The sequence below is a fragment of the Andrographis paniculata genome, unplaced genomic scaffold (assembly GCF_009805555.1).
Source record: "Andrographis paniculata isolate CXL003 unplaced genomic scaffold, ASM980555v1 Contig21END, whole genome shotgun sequence".
Lineage (NCBI taxonomy): Eukaryota > Viridiplantae > Streptophyta > Magnoliopsida > Lamiales > Acanthaceae > Andrographis > Andrographis paniculata.
In genome coordinates this window covers 3,052,420-3,073,601 of record NW_026137502.1, presented here as the reverse complement: position 1 = coordinate 3,073,601, position 21,182 = coordinate 3,052,420, and the positions used below count along the sequence as shown (strand labels likewise).

Below are 21,182 nucleotides of genomic sequence, written 5' to 3'. Positions count from 1 at the left end.
AAAATATAATATTAAACTTTTTTTTATGTCGCATTATATAATTATTTAAATTCAAAATTTTTATTATTTAAATTAAAATCCACCCTTCCAAATAAATATGCCCTTAATTTATTGAATCGGGTGAAAAGCACGGCTCAATCTTAAAGCCCAGAGCCAATTCGGTTCATGGTCATGAACTGGCCTGAAAAGATTTTGAATCATTTATATCGTGTTGTCGTGTATTAGTTTTAATTGATTTAAATATAAATTATGTTAAATTATTTAAAATTAAATTAAATTTAAATTAATTTACGAACAAATTATTAAATTATAATTATTTTACATATATATATATAATAAATATAATAATTAATATTAATATATTATAATCTCGAATTGATAATCTAAACTCTAATATGACATGTTTATTATTATATCATATTAATATCAATTTGTATATATAATTGAATTAAAATATTTTATCAAAATTCAAATATTTCGTATGAGTCAGTCTTTTTGCCAATTCTAGAATCCACTATTGCACTTTGAACCCGACTTACCCGAATATTTGGACTCCACGGGTTAAAACTTAAAATCGGGTCGGATCGGATCGGATCGGATCTCGGCTCTACCTCCATTCCTAGAAGGGTGCCGAAACCCTATTCCGTGAATGATCGAATCCATCTCATTGGGGGGGATCGAATTCAAGTAAGTTCTTCCGATCCATTAAATGCCGATTCTTCTATCCTATTCTATTCTTCCTCGATTCTACTCTCGTTTCTCTGTATGTAACTCTGTGAATTCACATGAATACGCGACGCGACAACAGACACAGACAGAGTCTCGTATTTCATGACCTTCTTTTTTTTGTGTGTGTGTGTTCTTAAGTGCTTCGCTGCTTTGACAATGAGATTGTACGCGTTTTCTCCAATTTGAGGATATTTCTTTACCAGTAGTATTCATTTTTGTTTATGCTTCTAGTGTTCCTCGCAGCCGCAGGCAGACAGATCTACAAATCCAATCCGTCGATTGATTCTCCTCGCCCACACAACGCTCCAATGGCTCAGTACACGCAGCAGTTCCTCAACAGCGTCCTCTCCCAGCGTGGGCCGTCGGCGCTGCCGTACGCGGAGGACATGAAGTGGCACATCCGGCAGCACTTGTTGTACCTCACCGAGGCCTACCCTTCCCTGCAACCCAAGACCGCCGTCTTCACGCACAACGATGGCCGCACCGTCAACCTCCTACAGGCAGACGGCACCGTCCCTATGACTTTCCAAGGCGTCACGTACAACATCCCTGTCATCATCTGGCTCATGGAGTCCTACCCTCGCCACGCGCCGCTCGTCTTCGTCAATCCTACCCGCGACATGATCATCAAGCGCCCCCACCCCTTCGTCTCCCCCAACGGCGTCGTCTCCGTTCCTTACCTTCACTCTTGGGTCTTCCCGGCCTCCAATTTGGTCGAATTGGCTAGAAACTTGAGCCATTTCTTCGCCCGCGATCCGCCGCTGTACTCGCAGCGTAAGGCGTCAAACCCTAATTTGAATCAAAGCTACGGGAGCGCCAATTCTTCTGCTGGATCCACTCCGGCGCGGCCGGCGATCCCTCCGAGAGACTACCCCCCTTCCCCGACCCCACCCGCTCCGTATGGAAGCGGTAGGGTAATGGACGATCCGGCTGAGGTATTTAAGAAAAACGCCATAAATAAGCTCGTGGAGAGTCTGAATGGTGATATTAAGAACATGAGGAAGAGTAGGGAAGGGGAAATGGAAGGACTCTTTGCAACGCAGGCAGTGTTGCGAAAACGTGAGGAGGACTTAACCAAAGGCTTGAAGGAAATGCAGGATGAAAAGGAAGCACTCGAGCAGCAGCTACAAATGGTTTTGATGAACAGCGATGTTTTGGAGGGATGGATAAGGGAGAACGAATCGAAATTGAGGGGCAACGATGTCGGCAATATTGACATTGATGAATGCTTTGAGCCCTGTGATGCTCTGTCCAAACAAATGATGGATTGCACAGCATTGGATTTGGCGGTTGAGGATACTATATATGCTTTGGACAAGGCTGTGCAGGAAGGAGCAGTGCCATTTGATCAGTACTTGAGGAATGTGAGGCTTTTGGCACGAGAGCAGTTTTTCCACCGTGCCACCTCTTCGAAAGTTAGGGCCATCCAAATGCAGGCTCAGGTTGCTAGCATGGCTGCCAGGGCACCCCCCTCCCAGTATGCATTCTGATCAGGTTGTATATATCTTCTTCATTGTGATATTGTTTTTGTTTTCGTATGGTTTGGTGATATATGAATATTGCATGTGATTAATGACAGCTTCTTACTACAGATATATTCTGTTTCTGTAGAATAGGGAATGTTCTTTGTTCATTTTGTGTTTTGAGAAAGGGTCGTGGGTCTGAAGCTTACTTTTAACCTGCTATTGGGAGCACTGAAATTTGATTAACTTTTGTAGTTGTTTTGCTATTCGTCGCTACTTTAGAGGATATACAGAGATGGCTTTGTTATACAGAGGTTTTGATGTTAGATACTTTTACGAATTCTTGGTGTGTTATTGTTAGTCCGATGCTTCAAACTGTGACTTGATGCTCACCCTGTCTCTTTTTGGCTTATTTTATCGGCATACATAATCATTTGAAGTTCCAAGTTTTGCGAGATGGGATTACACTCAGTTTAGGATTTTGCTTGTTTTTTTATGTTGAAACAAGAAGCAGACTTGTGCGAACTGGAGAAGGAAGTATAACAGTTGAAAGAATGAATCACCATGGGGCAGGTGAAGTGAGAACTGTACATGTGTTTTTCTTGTGTGTTTGTATTTTGGTTTTGGGCGAAATAGTTGTTAGATTGATGTTTTCTATAAAAAAAATTGAAATTTCAAAAATCAAAAGTCACAGATTAGAGCCTTCTCAATCCGGTGAGCTTAGTGATGTTTCCGAAACTTTAATATGCTTGTCAAGTTATAAAGTCTGTCTCTTCTGATTGTTGTTTTGCTCTTATAGGAAAACTATTCAGGCACATTGTTATTGTAGGCGATGCAAAGTACAGTTTATTTAGTGGTTATATAAGTTATTTTCACTATGGATAAATACTCAACACTTATTCATGCTCTACTTATTCAGTTTATGCATGTAAAGCTTTACTCCAGTTCAGAGCATGCGTTGTTCGATTGGTTTTGTTTGTTGGTAAACATATGTTTAGGTACATCTCTCTCTCTCTGTTTCTTGGAATCCCATTGTTACTCTAATTTCTAAGTGAAAATTTTTGGCTTTAAAACCAGTTTCGGGTCTGGGAAAAAGCGAAGAAGCTACATTTTTCAAGAAAATTTCTTTTGTTTGCTCAGTTGTTGAAACAGCATAGCAAATGCAGTGTGAAATGTGAATGAAGGTGCAATTTTACTCTAGGTAGATAATATTCATATATGATGATATAGGACTGCGTTAGAAATGGTGAAATTTTGCTTTTGTTATATTGCTATTTGACTGAGACAGACTTGCTGAGTTTTAATTGTTTTAACTTGTAGCATTGCATATTATAGCCCGGAGGGGAGGACGTAGGGTTTGTTTGCCAGGTGATTTTGATTTTTCATTCTTTTGGTTTAAATTGAGAGTTACATATAATGCTTTATGTAAGGAAATAATAGATATATATATATATATATACATGTTTTTGTTTTTATAGATAATAGAGATAATTACATGATAAAATAATTAAAAAAAAAAGTTACTAAACAATCCCATGGTACAAGCTTCGAAACTTGCACTTGGACTAACAAACGACGAAGGTGATACTCGAACTCAAGATTTAAGGCTCTGATATCATATTAGATGAAATAAATGATGTCTCATCAAAAAATTTGAGGGTCCATACTCTGGTATGAGTTTTAGTTTGCATTTATTTATTTATTTTGATTTAGATGTTTTGGATCAAAAAATCACTGTAATAAAAATTTCAACGTCAAAGTGGCTTTAACCAATAATTCCTAGTATTTGCCCGAAAAATGTATGAATATAGCTGCCTCAAAGTGGGGGTTCTAATGGTGGCACTTTTCAACAATAATCTTCGATGAAGCCATAAAAGTAAGGATGACAATAAGTTGGATATGGATCGAGTTTTGATAGACACGATCGACCCATGAAAATTTTTATGATTTTTGAATTTTTAATTTAAAATTGAATTTAGACCCGGACTTTACATATATTAAGATTTATGTATTTTATTTCAAATATTATAATAAAATAATAAATAAATAAAAAAGGAAGTATTTTTTAATATAATTAGTATTGTTAAAAATTATATATATATAATTGATATATTATTAATATATTAATAAATAAATTAAATTTTTTATTGTCTTTTGGCTGATTGGCTTCCCGTTTGACTATATATAAATCACTAATATTTATTGTTAAATCACATTTATTAGTGTTAAAATAATTTAATTAGTGTGACACAAGGGAAGATAATCCGTTGGACGCGCGCGTGGCCCCCACGTTCAGAAACAAAGGCGTAGTCGATTGGTACAATAAGTAGTTGAAGTTCAGTCACCTGCGCGCATACATTCTTCCATACGTAATAATAATCATAACTAACGTGTCGTGTAATAACTAATTATCAATCCAACCCTAACTATAACATGAATATACAATAACATGGATCAAATATATGCTATATATTTACTCAATATATATTTATATATCTCAATATATTTATAATATAACATATGTTATGATCTCTTTCTCTCTTTTTTTTTCTTTTTATACGGAGTTTAAAATATATTAGTATTATATATAAATGTAATGATATTTGTGAAATATATTGTAAGTTATAAGATATTTGTAATGTTATGTAGATAGTACAGTTACTAGAAAAAATAAAACAAATATTTTGTTATGTGACGAACCAAAATGAAAAAATTGGATAGTTTATTAAGAGACAGAGAAAATATTATAATTCCACATATATTATTGTTAAGCACAAAAAATAATAATAATAGTAAGTGGCAGTAGGATTCTGGGTAGGGTCTGAATGAAAGCCAAAAGGTCTGGAGGTCGGACAGAATAAAGGTCGGGAAAAGGAAGAAAGGTCGGGCGGAGTCTAAAAAAAAAGGGTGTACCCAAGTCGGGTAAACCGTAGTCGGATGGAAGGCGAAGTCGGGCAGACGCGGAGGTTTGTCAAGAGGAAGGTCGGGCAAGGAAGAGGTACGGACAGACGCGGAGGTCTTCGGTCAAAGACGGAGGGCGGCTGATGCGGAGGTCGGCCCAAGTGAGGTCGGGCGAAGAAGCAGGTCGGGTGAAGGACGAAGTCGGGCAAAAGAAATTTGGCAGTGGACAGGCAGGTCGGGTAAGAGGCAGGTCTGAGTTCTGTGACTGGTGGGAACGGTTGAAGGAAGTTGTAATACGTGTCAATAGAGGAGAAATTGGTGGTCGGTTGACAGCGGTTGCTGTAACCGACCAGACGGCGGTTCAAACCGTTTTCTCTGAAAGGCTATTTAAATGATTCAAATCCGTCAGAAAAGGCATCTTCAATCAACTTCAACAAAGCAAAGTCAGATTTGGGGATCACCACTTTAAATTTCAGTCTTTTATTTTCCAGTTTATTTTCTGTACCATACAGTGTTTAGAGATTCCTAATCTCAGGCACTAATTAATCAAGTTTAAGGATATTTTCTATATCTTTGAATTTTACTTTATTTTTGTTGAAAAAATACATCAACAAATTGGCGACCACAGTGGGAGCAAGACAAAATTGCTCATTCCAATTCCGGCGATAATTTCATACGTCTTAGATCCGGCCGAATCATCGGAAGGGTTATGGCAGGTTCACAACCGCAATCATCTTCGACACCGGTGGGAGAATCCGTTCCACCACCCATTGTGCCAAATGCCGGGGAAATCCCACAACCACCAACTGATTGGTGGTCTTATGTTCAACAAATGAACAACCAGCATACCTTGGTTATGCAGAATATGTTGCGTGAGCAACAAACGAACTTGTTGCGTGAACAACAAAATCTAATGCAAAACATGTTGGATCAGGCATTCTCCAGATTCACCCTGTATCCAAACATGCTTCCAGCCGTGTCACCTTCTCGTTTTCAGGCGACTTTCTCAGGATCAACGTTTGCAGAACCATCATACGTTGACAGTACGTTTCCAAGCGTTACAACTTTCAACCGAACAGATATGGGGAAGATTCCTCTAACTTTCCCAGATAATGTTCCTTTGGGACCGAGGGTTGATAATACCCAGCCGAATGAGAGATTAGAGGGACAGACTCATAATCCCATCCCAGCCGAACCAGCCTTCTCCAGAGAAGAAAGATTGGGAGGTCAGACTCACGATCACATTCCAGTGTTCGACCATATTCCACCCAGAGTAGATCCGGAGGATATTGCTCAAGTTCTGCGGGTGCATTTCGGAATGAATCCGCAAACGGTGAACAGGCCGGTTTACCAGAGGCCATTTCCAGAAAGGATCATTAACGATCATCCTCTCCCGAGAAATTATAGGCCACCAGACTTCAATTCTTTTTCGGGAGAAGACGGAGCCTCTACCATTGAACATGTGGGTCGCTTCACGGCTCAATTGGGAGAAGTAGGCAACAATCCGTTTCACAAGTTACAATTGTTTGGGTTGTCGCTCACAAGAACAGCTTTTTCTTGGTATGCCAGTCTGCCGCCTGGACAGTTGCAAACTTGGGAAGATTTAGAGGCAGATTTTCATGCAAGGTTCTTTACTCCTCTGCCGACAGTCTCACTGATAGACCTTCTGGAGATCACGCAGATGCCGGAAGAGACCGGCTACCAATTCATAGAGAGGATGCGATTGATGAAGGGACGATGTCCTACGATGATCAATGAAAGCGAAATGACCAATCTGGTGGTCAGGAACATGCATACCAGACTTCGCGAGGCCCTGACAGCCCACGACTTTCAAGATCTGGCCAGTTTAGCATCCACGGCAAGAAGGTTAGAATCCTTTTTTACAGAAAATAATCATGACTTCCGTCAGGGGGGAGATGCTGAAGCAATGTTAGTGCAAGATCGACCAACGTCCAGGCCAGCACCATTCCGCGATAAATGGAGGTCGGGTCCAACGTAGCCTCGAAGGATGGAGGTCGGATCTGAGGCTGACGTAGCCTCGGATGCCGGCCTGCAAACTCCTAAAACATCACTGGAAGTGATGTTTAGGAGTCTTGAGGAGGAGGTTTATTGTTAAGCACAAAAAATAATAATAATAGTAAGTGGCAGTAGGATTCTGGGTAGGGTCTGAATGAAAGCCAAAAGGTCTGGAGGTCGGGCAGAATAAAGGTCGGGAAAAGGAAGAAAGGTCGGGCGGAGTCTAAAAAAAAAGGGTGTACCCAAGTCGGGTAAACCGTAGTCGGATGGAAGGCGAAGTCGGGCAGACGCGGAGGTTTGTCAAGAGGAAGGTCGGGCAAGGAAGAGGTACGGACAGACGCGGAGGTCTTCGGTCAAAGACGGAGGGCGGCTGATGCGGAGGTCGGCCCAAGTGAGGTCGGGCGAAGAAGCAGGTCGGGTGAAGGACGAAGTCGGGCAAAAGAAATTTGGCAGTGGACAGGCAGGTCGGGTAAGAGGCAGGTCTGAGTTCTGTGACTGGTGGGAACGGTTGAAGGAAGTTGTAATACGTGTCAATAGAGGAGAAATTGGTGGTCGGTTGACAGCGGTTGCTGTAACCGACCAGACGGCGGTTCAAACCGTTTTCTCTGAAAGGCTATTTAAATGATTCAAATCCGTCAGAAAAGGCATCTTCAATCAACTTCAACAAAGCAAAGTCAGATTTGGGGATCACCACTTTAAATTTCAGTCTTTTATTTTCCAGTTTATTTTCTGTACCATACAGTGTTTAGAGATTCCTAATCTCAGGCACTAATTAATCAAGTTTAAGGATATTTTCTATATCTTTGAATTTTACTTTATTTTTGTTGAAAAAATACATCAACAATTATATTATAACTCAATATATATTGTACTATATGTGAATATATATTGATTATATGTATAATTTATATTGATCTGATCAAATTAACATCATATTGATTTAACTGAATCAGCACATGATCTACAGCCTATCGAATAATATATTATTTATGGTTGCTAATTAATTACAACATCGGAAGTGCAGTGCAGGCAAGCTTGGTTGGTACTGTTCTGATCAACTGAATTCTGTTTCCAATTCCTCACAGTCGCATCCACTTTCATCTAATCAAACTTAATTAATCACATATCCTTTCTTCTTCTTCTTCTTCCTCTTCAAAAAAAACCCTAATTTTAATTTGCGATCTTCCATGCCATGCAATAATATTAGCCAGAGATCGAATCAGCTAGCTATCTGCAGTACCATTAATTAATGGAGGAGGAATTGAGTTGGGTTGTGTCGGAGCTGGAAGGTACGCTGTTGAAAGACCCCAGCGTCTTCGCCTACTTGATGCTTATTGCATTCGAAGCCTCCGGTCTGATCCGGTTCGCGCTCCTCCTCTCATCCTGGCCGTTCATTCGACTCCTCCACGCGATCGGCAGATCCGACGGTGGCCTGAGGCTCGCCGTTTTCGTCGCGACGGCTGGGATTCGTTTCTCCGAAATCGAAGCCGTGGCCAGAGCTGTCCTCCCCAAATTCTACCTCGACGATCTCGACATGGCAGCGTGGGGACTGTTTTCCGGCGGACAACGCCGCCGTGTCGTCGTGACCAGACTGCCGACGGTTATGGTGGAGAGGTTTGCCAAGGAGCATTTGATGGCCGACGAGGTTGTCGGAACTGAGCTGCGTGTCAACAGATTCGGATTCGTAACGGGCAAATTTGATGATGGTGATGATCGGAGGTTTCATCGGAGGGTTTCTCGACAGCCATGTTTGGGGATGGGAAGAAATCTCTGTGGCTCATCGTTTTTGCCCTTCTGCAAGGTGATTTGATAATTTGAATTTGTTGATATATTTTTAAGGCTAAATGACATCAAATTCACCCCTAATTTCACGAAATTGCGTAAAATTCCTTATACTGTGTCAAATATCTTCGTGATTTCACTCCTTTGCCATCTTTATTTAGACAGTATTTGACTTGCACACACTTAAAATACGAATAAATTTTAAAATATTTATTTTTAAACCCTTAAAATTACAAATTACAAATATACTTGTTATTCTTATTACTCAAGCTTCAAAAAACAATAAATATACTCAAATAGTTAATTTTTTTTTCAGATTTTAAAAGTTTTTTTTAATGTTATTTGGGGCTAAATATAAGAGAAATGAATATATTTATAATTTTAAAAGTTTCAAAATTAGTATTTTGAAATTCATTCGCAATTTGAGTGCGTGTAGATCAAACACCATTAAATAATAACGGACCAAGGATTAGACGCAAAGTTTATGAAAATCACCAGAGAGTATTACACAATTTTAATAGTAGGAAAGATTTTAGACAATTTTGTGAAACTATAGATGAATTTGGTACAATTTAGTCTATTTTTAAATTGAATTTAGTATTAAGTTGGAAACAAATTGTTTTTCAATTTCTAATAGGAAAAATGCTCTCCGCCGTTCATTGGAAACGAGAATCCCGATCACCGGCCGGCGCCGGTGATCTTCCACGACGGCCGTCTGGCGAAGCGTCCGACGCCGGCGGCGGCTCTCCTAATCCTCCTATGGATTCCGATCGGCGTCGTACTCGCCGTCGTCCGGATGACACTAGGATTAACGCTTCCTCTATGGACCTTCCGCCGCATCCGGCCGCTGCTCGGCGGCGAATTGGTGGTGAAAGGCACTCCTCCGCCACCACCGTCCGGCACTCACTCCGGCGTCCTCTTCGTCTGCACACACAGAACCCTACTGGACCCTGTAGTCCTCTCGTTCGTTCTCAGCCGTCGGATCCCGGCGGTTACCTACTCGATCTCCCGAATCTCGGAGATCCTCTCGCCAATCCCGACCGTCCGATTGACGCGGATCAGATCCGTCGACGCAGAGAGAATCCGGCGAGAGCTGGAGAAGGGTGACGTGGCGGTCTGCCCGGAGGGCACCACTTGCCGGGAGCCATTTCTGCTGCGATTCAGCGCTCTCTTCGCAGAACTGACCGATCAGATTGTGCCGGTCGCCATGAATTACAGAGTCGGATTCTTCCACGCGACGACGGCGAGGGGGTGGAAAGCCATGGATCCGATCTTCTTCTTCATGAACCCTCGTCCTGTTTATGAGGTGACGTTTCTGAACCAGTTGCCGGCCGACGCCACCTGCGCGGCGGGGAGAACGCCGCACGACGTCGCTAATTACGTGCAGAGGATCTTGGCGGCGGCGTTAGGGTTTGAGTGCACAAATTTTACGAGGAAGGATAAGTATAGCGTTCTTGCTGGGAACGACGGAAGCGTGTCTCTTAATTCCAGCTCCGCCATGGATCATCTGCTTCGAGCTTTGAGGAATTTCTGGCCACCAGTTTTATTCTACACTGCTAAAGGTAGTTGTACTCTCTGATTATAATGTTGTACTTGAGGGTTTTTTTAAAAAAATTATTTTGCCTTTTGAATGATACATAAACGTACGTTTTGTATTTTAAATCAAAATTTTACTATTTAATTTGTATGATATTTAATAAAAAATATTATTTTTTAATAATATCACAACCAAATACTATTTAAATCTAAATAACATAGGGATCAAATCATATCAAATAAAAAAAAAAACAAAAATGCTAAAATATTATAGGACCATAATATCTCCATAGTAGATTTGCACTTTTGTAAGTTTCTAACTTCACACACCAACATTATATTATTTAAAGAAAATGAAAAAATTATTTTACTGAAGAAATTAAAAAAATAATAAAATTATAAGATATATAATATTCCAAATATCTATAAATGATTGAATTAGATTGTATTTAATTGTATAATTTTATTATAGAAAACTTGTGATATTTGCTATTTTTATTTAGTTAATGGAGTGTAATGTCAATTAATGTATCTAATATATAATTAATATTTTCTCCGTCCATCAAATTTATTTTTATTTTTCTTTTTAATATAATATGTCTTCTAAATTTACCTTATTACTAATTTTAGAAAAGTTAACAAATTAATATTTAATTATTATCTTTCATTCAACATTTTTTATAATAAATACCATTGCATTTATTACATTGTCTTTTTTCATTTACTTTAATTTATAACTAAATTTTCAAAAATACATTTAACTACTTTATTATTTTTTTCATAAAATATTCATTTTTCTTAATTTTTGTATCTAACCCAAATGAACGAATTTTAATTTTTAATGGACGGGGAGAGTAGTTGTTATATTGTGAAGTCAATTATGTGGTTGTTTGGGGGATTCTCCCAAAAATACACTATTCATCCCTTTTTTGTTCCCCCAAAAATATCAAATCAAATACCTATTTTTCATTTTTTATATTATACTAAAAATCAATTTTACATTCAAAACATCACATCATCACCTATTTATATCACATCATACAACTATTCAAATTCAAAATTTTTACTATTCAAATTCCAACTCAAAATCCAAAACCCCCAAACAAATACAACTAGGGTTTCGTTAGCATGTATTAATATATAAGTCTAAAGTTTTTCAATCTTATTTATATATATATATTATTTCTATTACTTTTGATGTAATCCCATAATATTAGACTAGTGAAATATTTTGCTTGTTAGGGCTCCAAATGTAAATCAATTTGGACAGAGTTTATTAACCAAATTCTTTTCAATTTCACATTGTTTTCTTTTGATGTTGTAATATTTTCGTAATGGTGAAATTTTGAATAACCCCCACATTGATGATTTGAATTAGAGTTGGGTTAACCAATTGTATGTTTTTTTGTTGTTATTTGTTTCATGATCGGTATGTATTCAAAATCATTTTAAAAAATAATACTTGAAATAAATTGTTAAAAATTATCAATGCGGAATTCTTCACATAAAAAAAATAAAAAACAAAAAATAAAACAAAACAAAAAATTATACTAGTTGTTTAGTGCACTTTTGTTTGGAAAGGGGATGTACCATTTTTTATTATTAATGTTACAATAACAATATTTAAATTTACCATAATCATGGCTTTATTCTTTCACAATTTCCCATAAATATATTATTTTTGAAAAAAAATGATATATTACACACTTAATATTTTTATATTATTTATACAATTTTCTATACTTTTACATAAAAAAAAAATATTTTTTTCAAACAAACACACTCTACATCTTTGGTCTTTTTCATATTTACGATTTTTTTCTTGGTTATTATTGTAGTTTGTATAAATAGATTAGATCATATTCCGTTGGAATAATAAACTCATATTGAATTGGACTATATTAATAAATTTAAAAAATATTTTAATAATTTTCTTTGTTGGTAAAAGGCAACCATGATCAATTCTTCGTATTTCTAAAATGCATTTATTTATATATGATATTACGTAAATAAATTGGCAACATGAAATTTGGATAAGATCTTCTCAGTTACGTTACTAGTAATCATATATTTACCACATAAACTCAATTATGTTGTAATCTCAATAACAAATCTTAGAAATATAAACAGTGTTATTCATCAATTTTTTTTAAGCAATTGTATACAATGAAATCTATTTCTTTAGAACTGTACACACTGTTATTGTAATGCATGTTTTAGTAATTTTCCTCATAGTTTTATTATTTATTTTCATTAAAAATATCAAATAAAAAACATAATTTTTATATTTATATATTACACTAGAATTACATTATAAATATCACATCAATACATATTTATATTACATCAAATATATAACTATTTCAATTCAAAATTTTTCTATTTAAAACTAAAACTCAAAACTAAAATCCAAATAAACACACAATTCGTCAAATAATTATTATACGTGATATTTTATATGGAAAATATATATGTTTATATCAATGGTGTGTTTTTTTGGGTTTGGATTTTAAGTTGGAATTTGAATAGTAAAAATTTTGAATTAGAATAGTTATATGATGTAATACAAATAGGTGTTGATGTGATATTTTGGATGTATAATTAATTTTTAGTATAATATAAAAAATAAAAATAAGTGTTAGATTTGATGTTTTTTTTATATAAAAAAAATGATGACTAGTAAATTTTGGGGAAAATCCCTCAAACAAACACACCTTACGAATAATAGTGTGAATGTTGTGTTTTTGCTTATGAATTTTTTAAGGTGATAATAGTGATTTAATATAATATTTTGTATAATAATTAAGTTTCGAATGTCATATTTTGATTAAGAAATTATAAAAATTGAATATTAAAAAAAAAACATAGAATACAAGATAACAAAAGTGGAATGATATAAAAAAAAAATGTATCTATATTTTATATTTAATTATTAATTGAATATTAATTTTTATGATTAAAAATAATGTATTTTCAAAGACAATCCTAAGAGCTCCATAAAAATTACACATAGAAAGAATAAAATAAAGTGATATGTTATATATGTTGTATTTATTTATAAATCAAGTAACTTATTGACCATGAGATATTACAATTGATCAATAAGTGTTAGATGAATATTTTATTTGTACTCAATTTTGGCTTGTTATATATTTTGTTTGGTAAAGACATTAATAGTTTAACTTACCCATTAATTTAAGATGCATTTGGTAATATTTGTTCAAAATTTTTTTTTTCTACAATAATTAATCATTTTTTTCATTCATCAATTTGCTAAGTAGTCCATTTCGAAGAAGATATTTAACTTTGTGGCAATTAAATATCTCAAACTTCTAATCAAATTTTTATAAACCATATTTCTATATTTAGACAACTTTTATCTTTTCAGATATAGAGTTAAAATCAGTTTCAAATCTTCAATACTAAACCAAAAAATTATTTGTATTTTGTAGGAAGGAGGGGAGAGGATAGTCAATCCCACAAGTGAAGGGAAGAGAGGGGACATCTCAATTTTTTCGCATTTTTTAAATCCTAAAAGGAAGTGAAGTTATCCAATTTCTGATAGCTAGATCGCACCCTTCTACTATTGAATTATAATAATAACTCGTTGTCTCACCAGGAAACAACTCTCATGGGAAAGACAAGTTCGGTGGAACAAAGTGCTTTCTCGGAATCCAAGCACGATGAAGCTACAAGAACGGAAATCATTGGCAATATTTTTCCGTTGTTACTCTGTTCACTAACAATCCTGAGGTGTTTTGTAAATGCTTCACAACACGAAATAAACCAACTGATTGTACAATTCTTATATAGTTACCTTGATCCCTACTATGATGGTTGTACATTGTCTACAACCCCCATAGTATGACTCCTCAAGTGATGGCGGCAATTTTTTGCCATATCTCATTACCCGTTGATATTTCAAATGATAGTCCTATATAGGTCAATGTAAAGCAAAATTATGAAATTTTTCCAAGAAGACAAACTTTCTTTAAGTTTGAGGCTCAAAACAATTCTATCAAAAATCGAGAACCATATATGCACGAGTCTCACCACCAGCATGCTCTGATACCAAATAAAATGATATAATATAAGACGAAAGGTGGAAAACAAATATTGAAACTTTTTATTGCACTTTTGTAATTTCTTCTTTAACTTCACACACCAACACATACTACTAATCATGTAAAGAAAATGATATAACAAATTACTCCTAAAAATATGCAACATATATCAGGAAGAGACGCTATTAACAGACTTTGACTTGGTTTATAACAATAACCACAATTACCAATATTTCGACGTGTATGGTCATACGAACTCAATCAGTTGCTTATACTTTTGATATATATATCTTCAAATATTTGGTGTTCATACGTTATAACGAGAGTATTTTCAATCATCCTAATAAACATTGCATTCTATAGTTGATAGGCTTGATCTGCAGATTTTAGTACATGTTTTTTGGTTATGTGTGACTAAAGCATTAGTTTCACACATGTAATGTTGGAACCATAGATAGGTTTGTAGTATCTTAAGGACATATGTCAACTCTTTTGAAGATTTCAATTGAGCATATTTGGAGGGTTTCAAATGTACGAGCTTCTCGTTAGGTGATTCTCGAATGATTATGCATAAAATTACACATGATCGGATAGCGATGTTGTTCTAACTATTATGATTATCTTACAATGAAGATACAATATTTATATTTTTGTTCTAAATTCACGAGTCTATTATGATGCAATATATATATATATACTTTGTTATATTGACGAGTTTTATGTATAATTTTCTCTGTGTAATAAAATTGACTTACTATAATGAAGAAATTTAAAAAAATCATACGATGTATAATATTCCAAATATTTATATATGATTGAACTGGGTGTATCTAATAATTTTATCATACCTATTAGGAAGCTTGTTGATATTTGCTACTTTTATTTAGTTAATGGATTGATAAGACCTCATTTTAGAGATGTAAATACAATTGAGAAAGATAGCACAATATTAATATATTATATTTTAAACAGAGCAATCAACTTTATCATATTGACATGTGTTCGTATGTAATATATTTTTTTGTTTAATAGTAAATAAATTTATTGTGCAATTTATATATATTTATATTTTTTATGTTAAATATGAATAAATATGTCAATAATATAAAAAATAATATTTTATATTGTATATTATATTTAGGAATAAACACTAAAAATCATAAATTAAGTAGTTAGAGTGTAATGTCAAATAATGCATGTAATATATAATTAATAGTTGTATAGTGAAATTTTTGAATTGTCAATGCCCAAAATATAAATCAGTTTGGATACAACTAAGTAATCAAATTCTTTTGAATTATATATATATATATATTATTTTGTAATATCTTTGTAACAATAGTGAATATGTACTTAATATTTATTTTCCAAAATAATATTTGAAAGAAATTGTGAAAGAACATTTATAAAAGCAAAATCTTTCATATGAAAAATAATAAAAAAAAATTTAAAAAACTTCTACCAACTGTTTTGTCAATATTTTATTTGATTTACATTTGTAGTTTGTATTAGTAGATTGGATCATATTTACAATCAATGAACTCCCAAATATTGGATATTGCCAAAGTCCTGTTCTAGTGGCAGTGCTAATGTTATGAGTTTGGATTTGAATTTTAATATCTGAGGTAAGTAGTAGATTTTAAAAATTTAAATTCGATACAGGTCACAGGTTTAATTAAAAACTCGTCCCGAACTCAACTCTAGCCCGAATCTATTAAATTAGTAACTTTAAAAATTAATATTATACATATCTATAATTATTCATAAATTTATAATAGTATACCTTTCTCATTTTCATTATTTTTTATTTTCCAATTTATTTTCAATATGTTTATCTTCTCACTCTATAATCTATCACTTCTCGGACTTTCCATGGCTATATATCAAAAAAAAAATCAAATACTTGTTACATAAAATCAAAAAATCAAATATTCAACTTAAAAATAGTACTCCCTCCGTCTCTTAACAAACTATTTATTTTTTTATTTTGGTCCGTTCCATAACAAAGTATCAAATTTTTTTTTTGCAACTGTACTATACACATAACATTACAAATACCTTTACGATTTACAATATATTACACAAATATAACAACCTTATATCACACGTTAGTCATTCTTACTTCATGCCTATTATATATCAATATAATACTAATATATCAAAAAAAAACAAACAGATACCTACTTAAGGAACAAAAGGAGTATATTTTATACTTTTGATATAATTCTCCTACCACATACCAAAAATCAATATATCTATAAAAAAAAAAAAAAAAAAAAAAAAACACTAATTTAAGACGGGCAGATTTAAGATTGAATTCAGACAGGACATAGTTGGTCCTAGGACGTAAAATTTTAGTTATTTTTACTTTATGTCTACTACATATCAATATAATACTAATATACTTTAAACTCTGAACAAAAAGCAAACGGATACCTACTTAAGGGACGAGCGGAGTATATTTTATACTTTTGACATAATTCTCTTACCACACACCAAAAAACAATCTATCTAAAAACACTAATTTAAAACGGGGCAGATTTAAGACTGAAATTCAGACAGGACGGGGCCGGTCCTAGGGCGTAAGATTTTCTAGCTGGGCAGGATCTCGAGCCAGCAAAACCTGTCCCGAACCCGGCCCATTCTATCCCTAAACTCAAGAAATAAGAGGAGAAAACACAAATTCATCATTTCAAAACACTAAAATTTAATTTACATCCCATCCACCAAAGCAAACATTGGTCTTGAGCAAGTACATATATAATTAATAACAACATCTCGTTCACACAACATCCGAATCTTCAAACCGCTAACTATAAACACGACCATAAACTTAATGCGCAAGCGACAAATCTACATACATGTCCCAACTCCCAACGATTTGTTCTGCACTACAATCCCCAGAACATGCGACAGCAACAAATACATGTGTTAGTTAGGACTTACATAAATGCCTGCATTTCATATCCTTTGTCTGCCTCAATTCATGAAACAGCCCTTTGTTCCTCGCTCGTATAACCTTTACGCGAGAGCTTTCCATGCCGATTCTGGAACAAGATACCAAGAACCAAAACATTACAATTACAAGACCCTCTAATCAAAATCAGCATAGTAATTGTCTTCCGGGAGCAATGCCATAGACTCAATAGCATAAAGGAAAGTTTTTTAAAATAGAAAAATTCGTCATCCTTAAATTATCTCACCAAATTATATGCTCATCACTCGACCGGTCAGAAGATATTGGTCGGGCATACAAGAATCATCACATTGGGCAGTATTACCCATCTCCATGAATCAAGAACATATCAATTTCAGGCTTTCACCAACTATATATGAATAATATCGGCCCATCTATTAGAATACATCCGATTCTAGCATGCTCATTTCATTAAGCTAAGAGGCGATAATCGAACCCTTTTCATTTGAGTTCGTCAATTTTTATTAGAGATCATAATAGAAGTTCCATGAATCAAGAATATATCTATTTCAGGCTTTCACCAGCAATATATGAATAATATCGGCCCATCTATTAGAATACATCCGATTCTACCATGCTCATTTCATTAAGTTAAAGAGGCGATAATCAAACCCTTTTCATTTGAGTTCGTCAATTTTTTATTAGAGCTCATAATAGAAGTTCCATGAATCAAGAACATATCTATTTCAGGCTTTCACCAACAATATATTAATAATATCGGCAAATCTTTTAGAATATATCCGATTCTAGCATGCTCAATTCATTAAGTTAAGCGGCGATAATCGAACCCTTTTCATTTGAGTTCGTCAATTTTTTGTTAGAGCTCATAATAGAATCAAGAACATATCTATTTCAGGCTTTCACCAGCAATATATGAATAATATCGGCCCATCTATTAGATTACATCCGATTCTAGCATGCGCATTTCATTAAGTTAAGAGGCGATAATCAAACCCTTTTCATTTGAGTTCGTCAATTTTTTATTAGAGCTCATAATAGAAGTTCCATGAATCAAGAACATATCTATTTCAGGCTTTCACCAGCAATATATTAATAATATCGGCAAATCTTTTAGAATATATCCGATTTTAGCATGCTCAATTCATTAAGTTAAGAGGCGATAATCGAACCCTTTTCATTTGAGTTCGTCAATTTTTTGTTAGAGCTCATAATAGAATCAAGAACATATCTATTTCAGGCTTTCACCAGCAATATATGAATAATATCGGCCCATCTATTAGATTACATCCGATTCTAGCATGCGCATTTCATTAAGTTAAGAGGCGATAATCAAACCCTTTTCATTTGAGTTCGTCAATTTTTTATTAGAGCTGATAATAGAAGTTGCATGAATCAAGAACATATCTATTTCAGGCTTTCACCAGCAATATATGAATAATATCGGCCCATCTTTTAGAATATATCAGATTCTAGCATGCTCATTTCATTAAGTTAAGAGGCGATAATCGAACCCTTTTCATTTGAGTTCGTCAATTTTTTAATAGAGCTCATAATAGAAGTTCCATGAATCAAGAACATATCTATTTCAGGCTTTCACCAACAATATATAAATAATATCGGCCCATCTATTAGATTACATCCGATTCTAGCATGCGCATTTCATTAAGTTAACAGGCGATAATCAAACCCTTTTCATTTGAGTTCGTCAATTTTTTATTAGAGCTCATAATAGAAGTTCCATGAATCAAGAACATATCTATTTCAGGCTTTCACCAGCAATATATGAATAATATCAGCCCATCTTTTAGAATATATCCGATTCTAGCATGCTCAATTCATTAAGTTAAGAGGCGATAATCGAACCCTTTTCATTTGAGTTCGTCAATTTTTTATTAGAGCTCATAATAGAAGTTCCATGAATCAAGAACATATCCATTTCAGGCTTACACCAGCAATATATGAATAATATCGGCCCATCTATTAGATTACATCCGATTCAGCATGCGCATTTCATTAAGTTAAGAGGCAATAATCAAACCCTTTTCATTTGAGTTCGTCAATTTTTCATTAGAGCTCATAATAGAAGTTCCATGAATCAAGAACATATCTATTTCAGGCTTTCACCAGCAATATATTAATAATATCGGCAAATCTTTTAGAATATATCCGATTCTAGCATGCTCAATTCATTAAGTTAAGAGGCGATAATCGAACCCTTTTCATTTGAGTTCGTCAATTTTTTGTTAAAGCTCATAATAGAATCAAGAACATATCTATTTCAGGCTTACACCAGCAATATATGAATAATATCGGCCCATCTATTAGATTACATCCGATTCTAGCATGCGCATTTCATTAAGTTAACAGGCGATAATCAAACTCTTTTCATTTGAGTTCGTCAATATTTTATTAGAGCTCATAATAGAAGTTCCATGAATCAAGAACATATCTATTTCAGGTTTTCACCAGCAATATATGAATAATATCGGCCCATCTTTTAGAATATATCCGACTCTAGCATGCTCATTTCATTAAGTTAAGAGGCGACAATCGAACCCTTTTCATTTGAGTTCGTCATTTTTTTATTAGAGCTCATAATAGAAGTTTCATTCAAATGAATTTCAAAACGCAATTAAAGCAACACAGAATATGCCAGAATTCAACACCAATAAATACATGTAAACAAGAGCTGGAATGATCAAACATTTAATTTCGGCTTGTCAGAGATCATATCAAACATTTTTAGATAATTTATAGGGAAGATCAATAATTCCTGGGAATGAACATCACAGAATCGTTCAAGAACAATAATTAAAGAGATTCAACTATACGCATACATAAATTACTAACCTGTTCAGCACTTCGCAGGCGATCATTCCTCAGCAGAAAGACATCATTTCCTCCTGCAACGTCGCCTGCCTCCAAGGCGTTGCAATCCTTCGGGGTCTCGAAAAACGACAAGGAAAACTGCTTGGAAACCAACTCCACGTCGAAGTAAATGAGCCCGGAGCTCGGAATATCCACCCGGATACCCTTCACAGGCAGCCATAGAAACAGCTCTTCGGCCGCAACTCCAGTCAAATTTGCGATCCTTCCGTAATTCAGTTCGCCCGAAATCTCGCGTTGGTACCTCACCCGAGTCTCGAATTTGGCGTCGCACGGAGAAGGAGGCATCAAACGCAGAAAGAAACGTCCGGAGACAGGGTCGATGCTAAATTCCGAAATCCCCTTGGGGAAAATGCCGATTGGCAAACCGTTGGACGTGAGGATGTCGTAGAATTCTGCCGTCGGCGAAGATTTGTATCGGCCGAATAGGGCATTGTCCTCCGCCGAAGTTAAGATTGATCCGACTATGAGAAACAACGCAATTAATGGGCGGCTGCTAGAATCCATATTTTCGATTGAAGATGAAAAAAGATGGGAATCTGTTGGCGATGGAATTAGGGTTTATAGAAAGGGGATTTTCACATTTCCAGGGCGGAAGAAATAAGGAATGAATTGTTGAAAACAATTTTTTTAGTTTTTTTAGACGGTCGAATAAACAACAAATTTAACGAAATATTTTTTTACGCAAAATTGACTATAAAGAGTGGAAACTTTGCCTAATTTTTTCATTTGTTTAAGAATTGACGCTTAACAAAATTGCCATTTTTTTTTTTTTAATTACGTGGGAATTCACACCTGCTGTTCGAAAATACGTCACTGGGTAAATTCATGCTAAAATTGGCATATAATATTATTGCGTACAATGTA

At 34.8% G+C, this 21,182-nt stretch overlaps 3 protein-coding genes across 11 annotated transcripts; 2 read left to right on the top strand and 1 right to left on the bottom strand.

Moving 5' to 3' along the window:
* Window positions 1–535: 535 nt before the first annotated feature.
* LOC127244875 (protein ELC-like) lies at window positions 536–3,626 on the top strand. 7 transcript variants are annotated; one of them, XM_051265444.1, is made up of 2 exons: window positions 536–687; window positions 961–2,499. In XM_051265444.1, coding segments are annotated over exons 1-2 (1,260 nt in total). In that variant the 5' UTR covers window positions 536–686; the 3' UTR covers window positions 2,220–2,499. The 7 variants fall into 7 exon arrangements, with proteins under 7 accessions (XP_051121401.1, XP_051121402.1, XP_051121398.1 ...); XM_051265445.1 differs by having other exon boundaries at window positions 563–687; window positions 973–2,499; XM_051265441.1 differs by lacking the exon at window positions 536–687 and adding an exon at window positions 3,513–3,626 and having other exon boundaries at window positions 702–2,223.
* On the top strand, window positions 2,724–10,528 carry LOC127244874 (glycerol-3-phosphate acyltransferase 5-like). 3 transcript variants are annotated; one of them, XM_051265437.1, is made up of 4 exons: window positions 2,724–2,765; window positions 3,513–3,560; window positions 8,321–8,910; window positions 9,529–10,528. In XM_051265437.1, the coding sequence occupies exons 3-4, from the start codon at window positions 8,359–8,361 to the stop codon at window positions 10,468–10,470; spliced, it is 1,494 nt and encodes a 497-aa protein (XP_051121394.1). In that variant the 5' UTR covers window positions 2,724–2,765; window positions 3,513–3,560; window positions 8,321–8,358; the 3' UTR covers window positions 10,471–10,528. The 3 variants fall into 3 exon arrangements, with proteins under 3 accessions (XP_051121394.1, XP_051121393.1, XP_051121395.1); XM_051265436.1 differs by having other exon boundaries at window positions 2,740–2,765; window positions 8,317–8,910; XM_051265438.1 differs by lacking the exons at window positions 2,724–2,765; window positions 8,321–8,910; window positions 9,529–10,528 and adding an exon at window positions 4,986–7,890 and having other exon boundaries at window positions 3,544–3,560.
* Window positions 10,529–17,155: 6,627 nt separating this feature from the next.
* LOC127244830 (uncharacterized) lies at window positions 17,156–20,936 on the bottom strand. Its single transcript, XM_051265347.1, has 2 exons — window positions 20,280–20,936; window positions 17,156–17,538 (listed from the first exon to the last, which is right to left on the bottom strand). The coding sequence occupies exons 1-2, from the start codon at window positions 20,820–20,822 to the stop codon at window positions 17,476–17,478; spliced, it is 606 nt and encodes a 201-aa protein (XP_051121304.1). The 5' UTR covers window positions 20,823–20,936; the 3' UTR covers window positions 17,156–17,475.
* Window positions 20,937–21,182: the final 246 nt, after the last annotated feature.